The 17,753-nt window shown below is 43.6% G+C and overlaps 1 protein-coding gene across 1 annotated transcript; it reads right to left on the bottom strand.

Moving 5' to 3' along the window:
• Window positions 1–8,295: 8,295 nt before the first annotated feature.
• LOC124096420 (purine nucleoside phosphorylase-like) lies at window positions 8,296–9,685 on the bottom strand. Its single transcript, XM_046450272.2, has one exon. It carries the CDS (start codon window positions 9,584–9,586, stop codon window positions 8,669–8,671), a length of 918 nt encoding a protein of 305 aa, XP_046306228.1. The 5' UTR covers window positions 9,587–9,685; the 3' UTR covers window positions 8,296–8,668.
• Between the last annotated feature and the right edge of the window lie 8,068 nt (window positions 9,686–17,753).

The raw sequence follows: 17,753 nt of genomic DNA, 5'->3' as shown, positions 1-17,753 counted from the left end.
GCAAGAAGCACTTTACCCTTTTGTTCCAAACTATCTTTGTAAGGGTGTTTATAAATACTATAAACAATCTTGGAAGATTGAGATGGTGTCTCACTCGGGCAAGAGCAGCAGTGCTTCCACCAGGATATTCCCTAATATCAGAGCCCCTCTCCAATGTGACATTGGCCCTCCTAAGATTACACTTTAGGAATCAGTGCAAAACACTGAAACTATAGCTACTTCTCTCATGGTGAATAGTAAACTGTCCTTTATCTCTTGGACCCAAGAATCTAGGGTCTTCTGCCAGCATCCATGTAACAGTGCAGGCTAACTTGCAAGGAGGGCGAAATCTAAGCTCCTTCACAATTCTTGAGCGTCCCGTGTCCGTGTAAATGTTGGCTTGACTGGAGTTATTACTCTAGTCTATGTGAAGAAACAAAAGTGTAATTGATAACTCCCGTTTTCAAAGAATTTCAAAGTGACAGAAACCCTTTAAGCCTCAACGTATGGTGGATGTTCCAATGACGCAGGTGGAGAGTTTAGCACGGAGCCAGGCATGCAGTCAGGGCCTCAGTTATTAGCACTGGTTCTCCTTTGGTGCTTAGCACACAGTCAGAACATTTCTGTTCCCTCCCTGGACCTTTAGGGAAGTCAGGCCCCAATACAGTGCACATTCCAGGTGGAAGCTGCTGTCTTTGGAATCACCCAAATCCCAGCTTGATATATTCCTGGATTTTGCCCAAAGAATTCCCCAAAGCTAAGAGTCTATGGGTGGGGTTGGTAAAGGACTGGCTTTGGAGTCAGATCTTAGTTCATATACACTTTGAGGTTTAATATGGTCATATAATAATTTGAAGTTTATATGGTTGTTCATGAAGATTTTATTAATGTGCACAAACGCTCCAGCATACAGTATGTGTTCAGCCAATGTTCAGTGCCCTAGGCTGCATACCATAGGCCTTGTCTTTCATGATGTGTTCCTGGGACCTTTCTCAATGACTCATACATGTTAAGTGTCCAAAAGGTGTCTGTTGACTGAATTAATGAACTAAAAAACTAACTTGACAATTCCTCCTTTTCTCTCATCTTTCCTTTGAAGATATTTCTGCTCTAGCTTGTCCTCAATGTATTGTTCTGTGAGCAAAGATTCTTCACAAAACTCTTCATTTCCTCATCTCCCTCTCTGCTCCTGGTTTTTAACTGTTGAAGGTTACAGACCCTCTTTCTAGAAAGATGTACATATGAACATACTGCATTCTAAGCACAGTTTCAGTAGATCACAAACCTCTTAAAACTTTCCTACCTCTTAAATACTCCAATTTCCAGCCTGCTTTACTACAGTTTCCACCATGAGGTGGCTGAGAAATCACCTCCCCTGTATCTGCCCCAAATCAGCAAGCCATCATGAACAACCCCAACATGGTTGCTATTTCATAGTAGCCAAGGCCACAAAAGACCTACTTCCAGTCTACTTGTGAGATAAGGATAGCAAAAAGTTAAAGAAATTCAGATATTTTGGGTTTTCTTATTGTGTTTCAAGACAAGCTAATAGAAATGTTATTTTTTAAAAATAGGTTCATTAAGTCTTATTGGACATAATTATAATCCTGAAAATTCTAAATATACTTTTTGTAGCCATATTTGTCCACCCTTCCATCCTCTAGTTGTGAGAAAAATCCCATTGACAAAGAATTAGCATCTTCCCTTGGCCTTTGGGAACTGAGCAGTCAAGACTCTCTGGAAACAGAAGGGAGGGTGAGACAAGAGGGTACTTTCCAAAACTAAACCATACCAAGTAACTTTCTTCACCTCAAAATATATGTAACCAGGATCCGGTTATTCATCCAATCACCCATCAAGAGTGGCAGGAAGGGGGACTCAACAAGTGGGGAAGGTCTGAAAACAATACTGTCACCCTAAGAAGTTCATGAAAGCATTAGCATGTCCAAATATTAGGCAGTGAGTTTTCTCCACTTGGAGGTTGAAAAAAAGAAGGATCCAGAGCCCAAGACAAAAAAATAAAATGATTTTCACCCAGAGGGAATTGTCACACATACACAGTCCAGGGGGCTGCAGAAGGATTACAGCCGCCATTTTGGCTTCTGTAAAATGAAGCAGCAAAACAATGTCTAGTGGTTGCTAAGCAACCATTAGTCCATTGCTGCCCTTTTCCATTAAACATTATCTGCCTTCTTAGATTGTTTTAATTTATTTTTTAAACAGAAAATGTAATGCAACAGAGAATTACCAGTGAGACCTAACAATGAAAATGTGTTCGAGCTTCTCAAATCAGTGAATGCTTTGCAAAGGTTAGATCACTCTTGGGCGGATGTTAAAGATAGTGACTGTTTACTGAAACCTCTTCCCCATGCATTTCATCACTTATCTTCACGTTTCATGATGCCAAAAATAATGTCCCTGGTGAAATAATGACAGTATCTGATGTTGTAAAATGTAAAGCTTGCAATCTTCACATTGATACAGTTTGAATAATCTCTATCCTCTGCTGTTCATTGTCCCAAGCTGGAGCTTATCCTAATGGGGTGCCTCTATTGGCAAGCAATGGTGGTCAAGGGGAGGTAACAATGGAGTTCTGCCTCTGGTTAATTTTGCAGATACCTAATAGCATATCATTCACAGAACTGGAGCATAAACACATGGAATTAACACCTGTTTGTATAAGGAACGCTTTTTGGCACATGAAAAGAACCTGTGCTATGGTTTGGTTGTGAAATGCCCTCCAAAGAGCTCATGTGTGGGAGACATGCTATCCAACACAGCAATGTTCAAAGTGAGATGATTATAGATGAGCTGTAATCTCATCAGGGGATTAATTCATCTGTGCCCTTGGGGATTATATTTTGTCCCCAGCTCCTCTGTCTCTTTGACCCTGTCTCTGTCTCTCTCTGGACTGTAGGGTTCTGAACTTCAGGCAGATAATATAAATGAAAAACAAGGGTGGAGTAGGGAGAGTTGGTGTGGAGGTCTAGTCTTTTTTTTTTTAATATTTATTTTTTTATTTCTCGGCAGACATAACATCTTTGTTTGTATGTGGTGCTAAGGATCGAACCCAGGCCATACGCATGCCAGGTGAGCGCACTACCGCTTGAGCCACATCCCCAGCCCTGGAGGTCTAGTCTTGACAGATGTTTTATTTTAAGAACCAAAGACCTAGCTTTGTACGAAAGAATTCTCACTTTTTAAATTTTGACAGATTTGACCTTGAGGTGAGGATTACATAGAAAAAAAAATTAGAGGATTAATATTTTTCGTTTGCTGTCACACGTAAAGAGTCAGCAAAGTTGGGGCTGGGGCTGGGGCTCAGTGGTAGAGCACTCGCCTGGCATGTGTGAGGCACTGGGTTCAATTCTCAGCAGTGCATATAAATAAATAAAATAAAGGTCTATCAACAACTAAAAAAATGTTAAAAGAAAGAGTTGACCAATTTGTTCATTGTGTCTGTCCTACTCCTTCTCTCCTTGGCTGTATTTGTTATCTCCCTAAACTACCCATTAAGTTAGTGAAATCCACAAGGTGATTGTGATTTGGGCAACATACTTCTTAGATGAAATAAAACAAAAACAAAATCCCCCAGCAACTAGATAGCTAAACCATGAACTCCAACATTCAAAAGGTTGGGGAAACTCAACAACTTCAAGACCTGAATGCTATTAGCATCTTCATAGCGGAAATCAATAGAGCATCTGAGGGACCCAAGTCAGCTTGACAGAGTCACCAGGTGTGCACAGGAAAGCACAGCAAGACATTTTGAACAGGGCTGGGGATGTGGCTCAAGCGGTAGCGTGCATGGTCTGGCATGCGTGCGGCCCAGGTTCGATCCTCCGTACCACATACAAACAAAGATGTTGTGCCCGCCGAGAACAAAAAAAATAAAAATATTAAAATTCTCTCTCTCTCTTTAAAAAAAAAAATAAGAAAGCTGACTGACTCTGTAAAAGATGGATTAAAAAAAAAAAAAAAGACATTTTGAACAGGTGGGACAGGGAAGGTGGAAGCCAGGAGACTGCAATAACACTGAAGGGGCCACTGCAGTCTGGCCACTGTGAACTCAAAACTGAACCTGTGAGGCTCCCTTTCAAGTCAGGGCCCAGCAGAGGAAAAGTGTTGGGGCTGAAATCAAGGTGGGTAGTACAAGGGCAATAGGGACGAAGAGGGAAAGAGAAGGTTCAGATTAGAGTTAAGTTGCTGAGAGGGCAGAGCCAGGAAATCTTGGAAAGTAAGCCACCATGTGCGTGCTCATGCGTGTGTGTGTGTGATTATATATGTAATGCTATATATGTTGTATATATTAATATGTGTGTGTGTGTGTGTGTGTGTATAAAATGCAGCGGGGATGGAAACCAGGGCTTCACTCATTCCTGGCACAAATAAGCACTCTACCACTAAACTATGTCCCAGCCCAAGCCACCATATTTTTTAACACACACACACACACCCCGTTATTGGTGCTATCAAGTTAGAAAAGCACTTTGACTCAATCTTCTCTCTAAAAGTTTAGGAAAACTAAAGTTATATATAATTAAACATCAGAAACATTGGGGTCGAATGTTTAAACTTATTAAAAAAAAACAAACAAGAGTAAGCAGCACTGGGTTTGATTCTCAGCACCATACATAAATAAATAAAATGAAGGTCCATCAACAACTAAAAAAAAATTTTTTAAAAAAGAGTAAGAAACAGGATAACATCCCTATAAGCAATGACAAAGAATGAAACTTTTACCCCAAAGAATAAAAGCTCACAAAAGTTGTAATGTACCATTTCAAGACAGGTTAAAAGACAACAGACAATGACATGATATGAAAACAACCAACACAAAATTAGAAAAACTCAGGGATGAGGTGACAAAATGAAAGAAGGAATTAGAAATAAAAGACAATTTCAGAAATGAGGAGTAAAGTAGAAGGAATGAAGAGGAAGTGAAAGGAAGAAAATTTCAAAACAGTTTTGCAAAAAGATGTCAAAAGAATTTGTGAGAAAAAAAGAAAGTGACAAATTTTGGAAATTAAGAGAAGAAGACACAAGATATAGATAACAGAAGAGGAAAATCAATACAAGGAACAAAAATAACTATTAAAAACCCTGCACTCAAGCAATGTTTTCAAAAGCTGGAAAGAAAAAGATTCGAAAACATATTGAAGACCTATCTTGTGTGGCTGAGAATATTGACCCAGAATCGTCAGCTTCAGGACATACTGCCTGACAATTATTGGTCTTGCCCAACAGCAAAGCAAATTGTAGTAAAATGACTAGCCTTAAAAAAAAAGAAAGAAAGAAAACCTGAGACTTAATGGGAAAGAAAATCTTCAGCAGATTTCATCTGGATCCCATCATCTCAGGTCTGCTCTATTTGGGCTCCTTTCTAGCTTCTACTAATTTTGCTGCTAATGACTCTCTTTCCATTTTATTGCCCTTTTAGATATGTGCCTTTTAAAAACAACACTTTTATTATTGCAAGGAAAGAATAGAACAGTTAAGTTCCACCCACCATCTTTATCCAAAAATCTTAACTTTTTAAATAAATTTTATTTTGGTATAATTCATATACAGCAAGGCACATCCATTTAAAATAAGCAATTTGGTTAGTTTAGATAGAATTATATACTGAAAAACCTCCTAAGAATTTCCATGAGCCCCAAAAGATTCCTTGTGACCCCATTGGCCATTCATCTCCCACTCCTATTCTCCAACCACTGATATCCTTTTTATCACTACAGATTACTTTGTAACTCTGTAATTTTGCACAAATGGTATCAAACAATATATACTTTCGGGGCCGGGGGCGGGGGGGAATGGCCTCTTTATTACAACATCATAATGATCTTGATATTCAGACATGTTGTTGCATGTACCAGTAGTTCATTTCTTTATATTACTGAGTAGTATTCCATTGTGTAGATATACCACAATTTGTTTAACCATTCTTCTTTTGAAGCACATTTGGTCATATCCAGTTTGGGTTATTGTGACTAATGTTGTTGTAAACATTTGTGTATCAGTCTTTGCAAGGACCTTTTCATTAGTTATTAATTTCAATAATTTTTTATTATTGAAAAAATGCCAGGAATTGAACTCAGGGATGCTCAACCACTGAGCCACAACTTATAACTTATAAAAACAAAACAAAACAAAACAAAAACCAAGAGTAAGAAGCACTGGGTTCGATTCTCAGCACCACACATAAATAAATAAAATGAAGGTCTTATTATATTATTATAATTTCATTATTTAATATTAATATTATATTTTCATTATTTAATCTTTTACTTTAGTTTTTTCACAAAGGAAAATGCTGGTAATTTTGACCAGATCAAAATTCTGTACAAGATACCATAAGCAGCTTAGAAGCAGCCGTGGTCTTTACAAGGACACACGTACAGCATAAAACTAATAAATTATTTGTACACAGAACATGTAAAAACATAGAACATAAAACATAGGGCATCAAAAAAAAAAAAAAAACACAAAACTACAAACACCCCAACAGAAAATTGGGCAAAGGCTACGAGTAGGCAAAGCTTAACTTGAACTTGTGATCCTTTCTCCTCAGCCTCCCAAGCCACTGGGATTACAGGGTTGTGCCACTGCACCTGGCTCATTTTAGTGATTTTAAGAGATGATTTTGGTAGCCTCTTGCTGGATCTTGCTGTCTCTAGCCTCACCCTGCACTAATACAGCCTACACATTGCTTCTAGAACATTCTTCCAAAGGCACATCTCTGATCCTGTCAGACCCTCAATGGTAGTTCATAGTCTGTAAGTAAAGGTCAGATTCTTAGTTGCCAAGAGCATCCATGTTTCTTTCTATATCACTTAATAAACACTTGGCACCTTTCCTCTGTCTCCACAAATCCCACTCTCCTGCATGTTGCCTTTTCCTGGACCCTCTGCCTGTTGTTTCAGAAAGCCTCCCCATTGGATGCTCTGCACCTGATGTTTAAGAAGGTGTAGAAAAAGGACCATTTTCTCCTTGAAGTTCAAGGTGGCTCTCTGACCCTCCTCTAGTTTCCTGTCACCCTTTGTGTGCCCCTCATGGACCCAGTGCTTTTGCACAGAGGAGAATGCCTCCTGTTAAATAGTTGAGTGAGTGTGGTTATGAGTCTGTGTCTGGGACACATTCAGCAGATCGTGGTCTGACCCTGTGATGTTGGTATATACCATAAAACGTGTGAGTCATCCGGTAACATAAAGGTAATAGCATTTAAAATATTAAACCATTTTATGAAATATTTCTAAAATGAGTTTCAAATACCTCTGCTTTCTTACCCAGACTTAGAAGCTAATTTGGACCTTTTCATGGGTCAGGGTACTCACCATAATCATCAAGAATAGGTGTGCTCTGTCCGTGGGGCGGTTGAGGGTGCAGAGCTTTTACCCCACCCCTCACCCCACCAAACGCCCCTCTGTAGCTGGGCTTATATACTTTGATTTCCTTTCTCCTCGGGCTGTCAGTTCTTGCTGCACGGTGCCTGGTTGCTGCCACCTGCCCTATAGAGAGAGTAGACATCACATTCTCAAAGGTGGGGACCTTTGAGATTTCTTTGAGAGAAATCTCAAAGGATTTCTCTTAATGAAATCATTCCAGACCCCATGTGTAGGATTGCTCATCAAAGGTTGTTTGTTAGCATGCATAGATTATATCCCAAATGAGGAAAAGGAGGCCCAAAAAGGAGTGAGCTAGTTGGGAGCAGAACAAAGACCAGAACCTAAATTCCCCAATCTGGACCCCAGGACTTCCCTTCCCCAACAACTTATTTTCAGAAAGTAGAAACACACAGTGGTACTCAGGTTCATGGCTACCTTTTGAGCAGCTGAGTTTCTGGAAGCATAGCTGACAGATTGATATGTTTTACTACATAAATATTCATTAACTGGGTCTTCTGTTGAAATTTTGAGAGAGACCAAAAAGTATACCAGCAGCTGGAAGGGAGAAAGGGGGGCCAGTTCCGGGTTTGCTCCTGTCCCCAGAGAAGTCAGCCAGTGAAAGTCAGACAGTGAAACTAAGCCATCGCAAATGTGGCCTCAGCCTCCAGAGCTGCACACCAGTGCTGCTGGGTTGGTTCTCTGCTCTGGGCACATTTTCAGGTTAAGAACGATAAAAATTCCAGTAAGGCTAAACTTTATAAAGAGCTGCCCCTTTTGTGCAGACCCTGCTGGTTGCCCAACCAATGTCCATTGCCCATCTCTTTCTTAACTCACACAACCCTGGTTTTATCTGGAATGCCAAGACGACTTAAAACACATGATCTCCCAGCCTTCCTTGCAGCAAGATGGCCATTGACATTTCTTTTTTTTTTTTTTATTTCATCTCTCTTTATTGTAAAAACATTATGATATTAATTAAATTCCAGGAGGTTCTGGGCTGGTCTTTTTTGGTCTCTAGTGCTTTAGGTGAGGCAGTAGTAGGAGCTACTGTGTGACAGTCAAAGGCCTATGTCAAACCATGGGTATATCCCCAGGTGTGACAGAGCATGGGCTCTGTCTCTTACAAAGAATGGAGGTGAAAACAAACTGCTCTGAGAAGACAATTGAGCAAGAGGTTCTAGTACCAGAAGTATCTGGTGGGAAAGTGGAGAAGGTGAAGGACGGGGATCTTCCACTCCTTTCCTTTCTGCTATTATGGAAGGGTAGAGGCACATGACCCAGAAAAGGGCCAAAGAAGGTAGTAACTACTTGGATCCCATTAGCGGTTGGACCACTCCAGGGCTGGTCAAATGGCATTGTCGGGGGGGGGGGGGGGGAATGCTGGCCATAAGAATGGAGACAAACTTTTCCAGTTTCTGTGCAGCTTGTTTTCCAGTCTCTAATACTTCCTCATGAGTTGTCTTTTCCAGGCTTTCATAATCCATGATGACCTTGTTAGTGATAAGGGAGAAGCCAAAGACTCGAAGTCCACAGTGCCATGCAACTATAACTTCTGGTACTGTGCTCATGCCAACAGCATCTGCCCCCAGCTGCTGCAGCAGGTGACTCTCTGCCACAGTCTCAAAGCTGGGGCCTGCCACCATCACATAGGTGCCTTCCTGTAGCTCTCGATTCTCTCCCATTAGTTTCCAGGTACTGAGAGCCTTCTCCCTCATGTTCCGGTCATAAGCATCAGACATGGCAGGGAAACGAACTCCAAACCTTTCATCATTAGGCCCTTTGAGAGGGTTCTGACCACCCAAACCAGGTAGGTTGATGTGATCACGAATCAGCATGATATCTCCAACCTGGAAATTAGGGTTGAGCCCTCCAGCTGCATTGGTGACCACCAAGGTGTCCACACCCAGAAGCCGGAAAACCCTCACAGGGAATGTCACCTTCCAGAGGGGGTAGCCTTCATATGTGTGGAATCTGCCTTGCATCATTACACAGGCCTTGTCATTCAGGAACCCAAACACCAGTCGACCAGCATGACCTGGCACTGTGCTTTGGGGAAAGTTGGGTATCTCACTATAGTCAAAGAACTGGGCCTCAGTTAATTTATTGGTCAGGCCCCCTAAGCCAGAACCACAGATCACTGCCACTTGAGGTCGGTGCTTGGTACGAGAGAGAAGCCATTCTGTGGTCTTCTGATAATCTTCATATGTGAATTCGTTCTCCATGGAGCTGCCGACTCCCTGCCAAAGATCCTGCCGGTCTTCGCTGGCTCTGCTCGGTTGAGCTGCGTGGCCATTGCGGTAGCCGAGTCTGGTCCGCACAGTTCGCCATTGACATTTCTGACCAATGAGATGTGAAAGTGTCTCGGACAGGGCAAAACTCATGAGGATGCTTAAGTAAGGGGAAAGTGTACCGATTCTGTAATTTATGTTGAAACGTCTCTGACAATTGATGATGGATAGCTGGACAGATGTGTGATTCAACAGATATGTCGAAATATTAATAGAATCCAGGTGTTGGGTATACAAATGTTTCCTATAAATTACTTTCAACTATACGTTTAAGATATTGTGAAAATAAAGTGTTAGGAAATACAGCTGCTGTGGAAAAGGCATTTTGGCCCTTTTGCCCTTCATCCTTCTCCTCCTGCAAGTCTGGAAATTGCTGCACCCATCTTGTGGCTATGGAGGCTGTTTGGGCTTGCACAGGACATGTGACACAAGAATTCAGAGGATGTAAGTCCTTCTTGCATTTATTTTTTTTTGGGGGGGGTGTGTGTGGGGCAGTACCAGGATTTGAATGCAGGGGCACTCGACCACTGAGCTACATCCCCAGCCCTATTTTGTATTTTATTTAGAGACAGGATCTCACTGAATCACTTAGTGCCTCTCTTTTTGCTGAGGCTGGCTTTGAACTTGCGATCCTCCTGTCTCAGCCTCCTGAGATGCTGGGATTACAGGCATGCATCACCGCCCTGGCTCCTTCTTGCATTCTTTAGGTGGTCACACCAGGAATTTCCTTCTAGACGGCTTGCTGCATGAAGTAAATGGATCCTTATAGGTTTGCAACAGCATTGGCTAGGTTTTCTCATATTCTTGGAAACTTTCGAAAAAGATACTTGTTTGAAAAGTTTTAAAGACAGGGTGTATAATAGAGACCATCCCAGATTACTTTTCCGAGTGATTTTTGCAATTAATTTGTTACAATGTCTCTTCTGATGCATAGCCTACAAATTTTGCTCTCATTAGATGGACTTTGAGAGCAGTGGCCGGATTTCCAAGGGAAGTTCTATACTCCTCGGCAGATGCTATGGCTGCACTTGGCAGGCTGTGGGTCAGAGATATGTCAATTCCACTCTTCAGAGAAGCAGCCTCAATCAGGCAGCCAGAGAGTTGTTACTATGGAAGAAGACTACAGACAGGATGTCCAGGCTCTGTACAGCACAATCTGGCTTGTGTTCAAGGGGCTAAGCCAAAGCAGAATGCAAAATTGAAGTTATGAATCTCAAAGACTAACCCTGGGAATTAGGGACTTCCTGAACAGAGTTTAAAGTGAAATTGCCCTCCTGGGGGATCCCAACATATTGTCAACCATGGACTAATATCTAACTTTACAAATAGAACTCCCAAAGTATGGTCTAGTATCTTCTCTTGTGAAAAAATATATCACATTCAGAGTTCTCCTAGCCGGGCACTGAGGTGCACGCCTGTAATCCCAGCAGCTCAGGAGGCTGAGACAGGAGGATCACAAGTTCAAAGCCAGCCTCAGGAACTTAATAAGACCCTCTCTGAATATAAAAAAGGACAAGGGAATGGCTCAGTGGTTGAACACCCCTGGGTTCAAGACCCACCCCTCACCCCCTGCCAAAAAAAAAAAAAAAAGAGTTCTCCTATTTTAAAATATATGTTTAATAAACTATATTTAACAAAACATAGCACGTGGTTTCTAGCATATTTTCTAGAAACGGTTCAGCAAAGCATTTTCTCTGTCTTCCCCGGCCGGTTTTCCCCATCTGCTCTTTTTCAGTTCTGTGTCTCTAGAAGCTTCACCCCAGGGACAGAGCTCTCAGGGCCTTTCCTTTCCCAGTGCTGTTGGAGGCAAATACTCCAACCTGGGAATGCTGCAGAGCCCTCTGCACCTCCCCGGCCCCCTCCTCACCGAGACAGACGCTCTTCATGGGAAGTTTGGGGTCAGGAGTGCAAGGGCTTCTGCAGCTTGTCAGGTGTGGCTTGGCTCAGGGCCTGCTCTCACAGCTGGGGGACATGCTTCCCTCCTCGGGCCTCTGGAGCTATGGGCACTTCCAACATCACTATCTGTGCCTGCTCGTGACCCAGAAGAGGCCTTGTGTCTGGACCTTGATGCTCTGGGAAGAACAGCCTAGAGTAGGAGTGACAGTGTGGGTCTCATCAGGTGACCCTGCTACTCTCTGTAACTCCCTGGTCTCGCCAGTGACCCACGCTGAAGATGAACTGGGTTCAAAAGAGCTGGCTGCACCATTAAGCTAAGAAAACAGCGAGAAAGCACCGGACACAGAAGTCATTTTCATATCAAGGCAGGATGGCTCTGCGACCTTAAGGGTCAGCTTCCACCCTGGAAGGCGCTGGAAAAGAGAGCGTGCACCCGGAATCTCTTTATTTTTATGGGGGGGACACACAAAGGAGTTTCCATAGGATGTTCTTCACCAAATAAGACAAGGGATAAGGTTTCAGGGGAGGGGGGTTTGTCCAATCCCATCGAGTAACACCCAAGCCCAGGGCTAGAGCAATCTTCTCTGCGGAGCAAAGGTGAAGGTCACTGCTTTGCACAGCATGTGGCATGTGATGCCAGACCAACACCCCCTTTACTCAAGACTGAGAGGGGATGCTTAGCTCATGGGCAGGCGGCCTCCCACACCCCAGGTTTCTGGGCTATGGGGCCTATAGAACAGCTACTACCATGTTCCCTACTTGCCTGTATGGGTCTCTAAGCATGGCTCTGTCCCCAAGCCAGAAGGCTCTTGGATATGCCACCCTGGATGCTGGTGGGCATGTGTGGGGAGAGCCCTGCCAGATCCTCTGGGGACTGGCCAGATAGGAAGCTGCAGAGTAATAGCAGCTTTCTGCGTCAGGAGCCTGCCCGCCAGCCCAGACCAGGCTGCCCATCGCCTAGTGGACATCTGCTTTTCCCCTTCTGTAATGGCTTGGATGTGAGGCATCTCCCAAAAGCTCACGTGTGAGACAATGCAAGAAGGTTTGGAGGAGAAATGATTGGGTTATAGACTCATCCTAATCAGTGAATTGATCCCTGGTGGGATTAACTGAGTGGTAACTGGAGGCAGGTGGGTGTGGCTGGAGGGGTGGTTCACTGGGGGCGTGGCCATGGGGTATATATTTTGTGTGTGGCGAGGGGAGTCGCTCTGCTTCCTGATCATCCTGTGAGCCGCTGTCTTCCCACTCTTCCCCCGTGATGTCCTGCCTCATCTGGAGCCCTGAGGAGTGGAGCCTGCTGTCTGGGGAGTGAGACCTCTGAAACCGTGAGCTCCTAAAACCTTTTCCTCCTCTACAGTTGTTCTGGTTGGTCTTTTGGTTGCAGCAGTGAAAAGGCTGCGGAAGAAGACACCTTCTTACAAGAGGCCCAGGGGCTTTGCCTGCTCCTGCTGATCTTCCTCCAGGAATCCATCCCCGATTTTACGTCCTGACGGGGTGTCCCCTTCTGGGTACCCTCATGGTCTTGCACCCCTCTGTTACAAACCTTGGCATCTCTGCCATCCTTCCTTGCTTGGTCTCTGTCCCACTCACTGGAACGCAGCTCTGGAAGGACAGCCTGCGGCCTGCTCTGTGTCTCCAGCCTGGTACGGGGCAGGGTGTCCAGGTGGGGCTCCTCAAGGTGTGTGCAGAGCCCGCCTGGGAGAAGTGCAGTGCAGGTGAGCTTGACGTGTGACTGTCACTCCAGGCCTCACAGCCTGGCTGCAAAGGCCCTTCCAAAAAGAAGGCATGATATGGATTGAGTGACAGGTTGGTGAACTTCCCAAGTGAACTGTGCTTTTGAATGGAATTGTGCTCCTAGGAATGAGAATATTTTAAGAAAAAAATGAAATAGTCTTGTTGAATCAGCCAAACTCCACATGAAGGCAGCTGATGAAACATTGGGGTTTGGGCTTTTTTCTTGCAGTTTGAGTCTGGATTTTTCCCCCCCTTTTCTGTAGTTGCCTCTTTTTGCTTTGTTCAAAGGCCAGGGAAAGCAGACGGGTGACACAGATGTCATGGAGCACCTCTGTGCTTTTACTACTTCTGAATTAAAAAACAAAAACAAAATAAATTTTAAAAAATCCTTCTGGGAGTATACTGCAAAATATTCATTCTGCAAAGTATTTTATTTTACATGAAAAACAAAAATGGAGGAATAGAGAATACCTAATTAGATACCTGCTAAATGTGCCAGACCGACTGAGTACTTACCATGGACTGTTCTAGACCCTTAAAAATTTGCATGATTTATTTAGTGTTCACAGGGGGTCTGTGAGGCAGGTGTTTTAATTTTGCAGACAGGTGAATCGAGATGCTAAGATGCATGAAGGGATCTGAGGGAGGTTAAGTTAGAGAACAGCTCCCAGCTGGTGGAAGGTGGCGAAATCAGCCTTCAGATTTGGTTCCTCGTTCCTGTTTTTTCCACTCTGTGGCAGAAATGTTCAACCCTGATGCCAAAGCAGTCTAGAGCCTACAGATCCAACTCTGAACACCTGAGAGCTGATGTCAAATGAGCGACCCTCATTGGTGCTCAGAGGACACTGTAAGAAAAAGGACTTGCTTCCGCTCTTTTTATTTGGTGCACTGTGGCATTGCCTGTCATCTTAGTGTTAAAACAGACACCAAATACACTACAGCACACCCCAAATCGGGAAGGGTATCTTAAGTCACTTTCTGAGTACAGTTGAGCTTTGGGAAATCATGGTTTGTTGTAATAATCTAAAAAAGGCACATGGGTTTATGTGTGATTTATGGATGCTCCAGAAAGTCTTGGAGTTTGGGTGGAGGTTATTCCCAGAAATCTAGCTCAAAGGCCCTGGACTGACTCTTCAGTGACAGTCCTGCTCTGTGTGTGTCCATGTATGCTTGTGCATATGCCTCTGTGTGTGAGAACGTGTGCACATGCATCTGTGGGAGAGGGAGAGGTGGAAAGTAAAGGTGAAACCTATTTTCCCAGAGTCATGGTATGGTGCTCGGTGCTCAGAGCCCTTCCCTGCCCACAGCATTCAGTGGGGGGCCTCTTGACTTGCAGGTGCTTTGAATAGGTATTCCTTGATGAATTAAGTAACATGCTTACAATTCTGCAATGCCTTGAACAGCTTTATATTTAACCAATGGCAGATTATAGTATATGAAAACAGAGAAGTTGCAATGTCCTGATTTGGATTCTGACCGCTAATTAGACTAGTGACCTTGTTCCAACCCTTCCCCTCTCTGGGCCTCATTTATTCACTTCTACGCTGTCCTTCCAATGCCTTAGAGGCTGGGCTGGGAAATAACTGGGGTTAGGAGTTGGCTGATTCAAGGTCTCCAACCTCAAAGAGCTCTCAGTCTTTTGGGAAACCCTTAATATCAACAAACAACTGTGATATTACAAATGTTTCACAACCATAGAGGCCCAGACACCACCGCTCACCACACTCGTACTGGGGCTTTCAGGAGAAGATATCCAAAGACCATTCCCATCACATAGGTTGCACGAGGATCCATGCTGGCAGGAGAAGCAGCCACCAAGGGTCAGGTTCCACATCTGTAAAATGAGAGGTCAGAGCAGAGGTCAGCCAGGTAGAGCTGACTCAACCTGTGGATTGAATTTGACCTGTCAATTATTTCTGTAAACAAAGTTTCATTAAAGCACCACCCTGTTCATTTGTCTGCATATGGTTTATAGCTGCTTTCCTGCTACAATGGAGGGCAACCAGACAGTATGGCCCACAATACCCAACATCTTTACTACAGAAAAGTTTGCCAGTTCCCCAGACTACGATGACCTTTTATTTTCTTCCTCCATGACACCCCCACGACTCCCTCAGGTTAACACCCATCTTGTATCACATTGATTTTCTTTAAAAAACTCAGCACAACATCTTTGTGCCCAAAGGATCCTGTGTCATTCTCTGGGACAGCTGGGACTGGAGACCAAGCCCTTAAAAGGAGGCTGGGCTCCATTCTTAGGGGAAACTATTTTTATCCTGTACAAAATGTTCTGCTTATTAAGGTAATGAATCCCTCAAGGGACTTGCTGTTGTGTAGTAGTTGGTGAGCATGCACTAGCAATTAAAAGCAGTGACATTTTCAGGAAGTCACAGTCTGCAAGTACACTTAGTCATGTGAGAGAGCTAGTCCATATGCAGACTGAGGGTCTATTCGTGTGTTGGGCTAGCCGGGAAATCATGAACCTGGCTGGGTATTCTTTGCAGGAATTGGTGGCCTGGAGCCGGGCATGCTCTGTGGGAGGCTCTGATGGTAGCAGACTGAGCAGTTCTTTGAAGAATCAGATGAAACCTGGAGCAAGTGGAAAGATGGGTAGTATGAGGCCAGACTGTGTTCCCTGGGGCCCAGCTCTCTTCCTCCCGAAACCCTTCCTCCTCTTGAATATCCCTTCTCAGTCTTTTTCTTGATGCCTTGGAGGCAGACTCTGAGCTTCTAGATCCATATTTGTCTTTGAACCACCACAAGTGATTGCATTATAGGGCTCACTTCTTTATCCCTTCCTTATGCTTCCTTTCCCCAGTGGCTTTGTGACCCTCCCACTATCTCTATGGGCAAAATGGCAGAACACAGCTTCATACAACTGGAATCTGGGCTTGGCCATGCAATTTTTTGGCCTAATGATAGGTAGAAGTGACAGGCTCAGAGCTGGCACACTAAGCTCATATTTCCATTTGTCATTTGGTACCTCTACTATCACTATAAGATAAACATGCCCACGCTAGCTCACTGGTCAAAGGAGGATGAAATGCATATGGAGTAGGGTGGCACCCATCAGCTCTCAGACCCGTAGTGAGCAACAGAGATGCCATGATGTGTGAAGCAGAGTTCTCAGCTGAGACCACCTAGATCAGTCAAATTCCAGCAGACCCAAGACGTGAACAATAATAAATCACTGAGAGCTGAGCAATTGATTTTTTTTAAAAAGATGAGTTATAACCTAAGAAAACACAAGAATATAGACTGAAGATATCGAGAAAATCAACATCTAGGAAAAGATTCACATAAGGGGCAAAATGTTTAGAAAGTATCTGCTTGGTACTTGTAAGAAAATATAGACTTGCAAGATTAAGAAATTAATGTAGGATAAAACAACAGATTTTACAGTATGATTGAGTGTTGAGTCTGTAAACAAGTCAGGATGGCACCTGGCATTTTGCCAGAGGAAGTGGTTTGTGAAGTAATGCCAGTGAGCCATTAAGTGTGGTGATTCCTTATTGGTTGACTGCTGTATCTATTTTATGTTAATTAAGATAAGCTGTGTGGAATGTATATATACCACTCCTGTCCTACAATAAATGGCTCCCACTCCTGCTGTATCAATGTACACAAGTTGTTCGTCAGCCCCCGGTTATTTTGCTGCAGCCGGACTGTGGCAATTGAGAATATTTTATAACATCTCCTTTTCTCTTTTATGGACTACTCCTAACTCTCTGCCCCCAAAGCACCATATTCCCTTGTTCAAGCCCAATCCTACATCATCTGCTGTGTTCTGTCAATGGATAGGCTCCCACCATGTTGTGAAGTCTCTGAAGAGTTCCACGTGTAATCCCTCCTCTGGTCTACCCTGGCAAGGTCTTTTGACAGATTCTGGGCACAGTAGAAACACACCAAAAGCCCCTTTTGATACAACATCCATAAATAGGATGCTTCCTATCTTTAGCACAGAAAAATATAATGGAGATGGGGATGTGGCAGAGCTTGGGTCTTTACTCTGCCTGGACAATGACATCATGGGCTAGTGAGTAGAGAGAAAGTACCTGGCCACAGGTAAACGATGGTGAGTTCCTCTTCTTGGTGCACTGTCCTCACCTGTTCCACACTTTGTCACATTCACCCTCCCTGGAGGAGGGTTGGGGAAGGTTTTCACCTTCCTGAGTCTGTGAAGATGCATAAAGAAACAGGTCTTCTTTGACATGAAAGAGTTTATTGTTCCAGCATGACACATGGAAATTCTCCTATCTTCTCTAAATGAGGTCCCCCTGGGTAGGTGTTCTCATCAGAAGGCTTGACTTGGGCTGAAGGATCCTCTCTCAAGGTGGTTCAGGCACATGGCTGGAAAATTGACTCTCCACATGGCTGCTTGAGTATCCTCACAATATGGCAGCTGGAGCATGAATCAAAATGATCCCAGAGAGCACAAGTTAGAAGCTGAAATGACTTCATGACCTACAGC

Source organism: Marmota monax, unplaced genomic scaffold, assembly GCF_021218885.2.
Source record: "Marmota monax isolate L192 unplaced genomic scaffold, Marmota_monax_Labrador192_F-V1.1 WCK01_AAM20220418_F8-fsc00004, whole genome shotgun sequence".
Lineage (NCBI taxonomy): Eukaryota > Metazoa > Chordata > Mammalia > Rodentia > Sciuridae > Marmota > Marmota monax.
This window is presented reverse-complemented; position numbering and strand designations above follow the sequence as displayed.

What these genes read in the sequence shown, in the direction of transcription:
- LOC124096420 (XM_046450272.2), bottom strand. Translation starts at nt 9,586, where the DNA reads ATGGAGAACGAATTCACATATGAAGATTATCAGAAGACCACAGAATGG.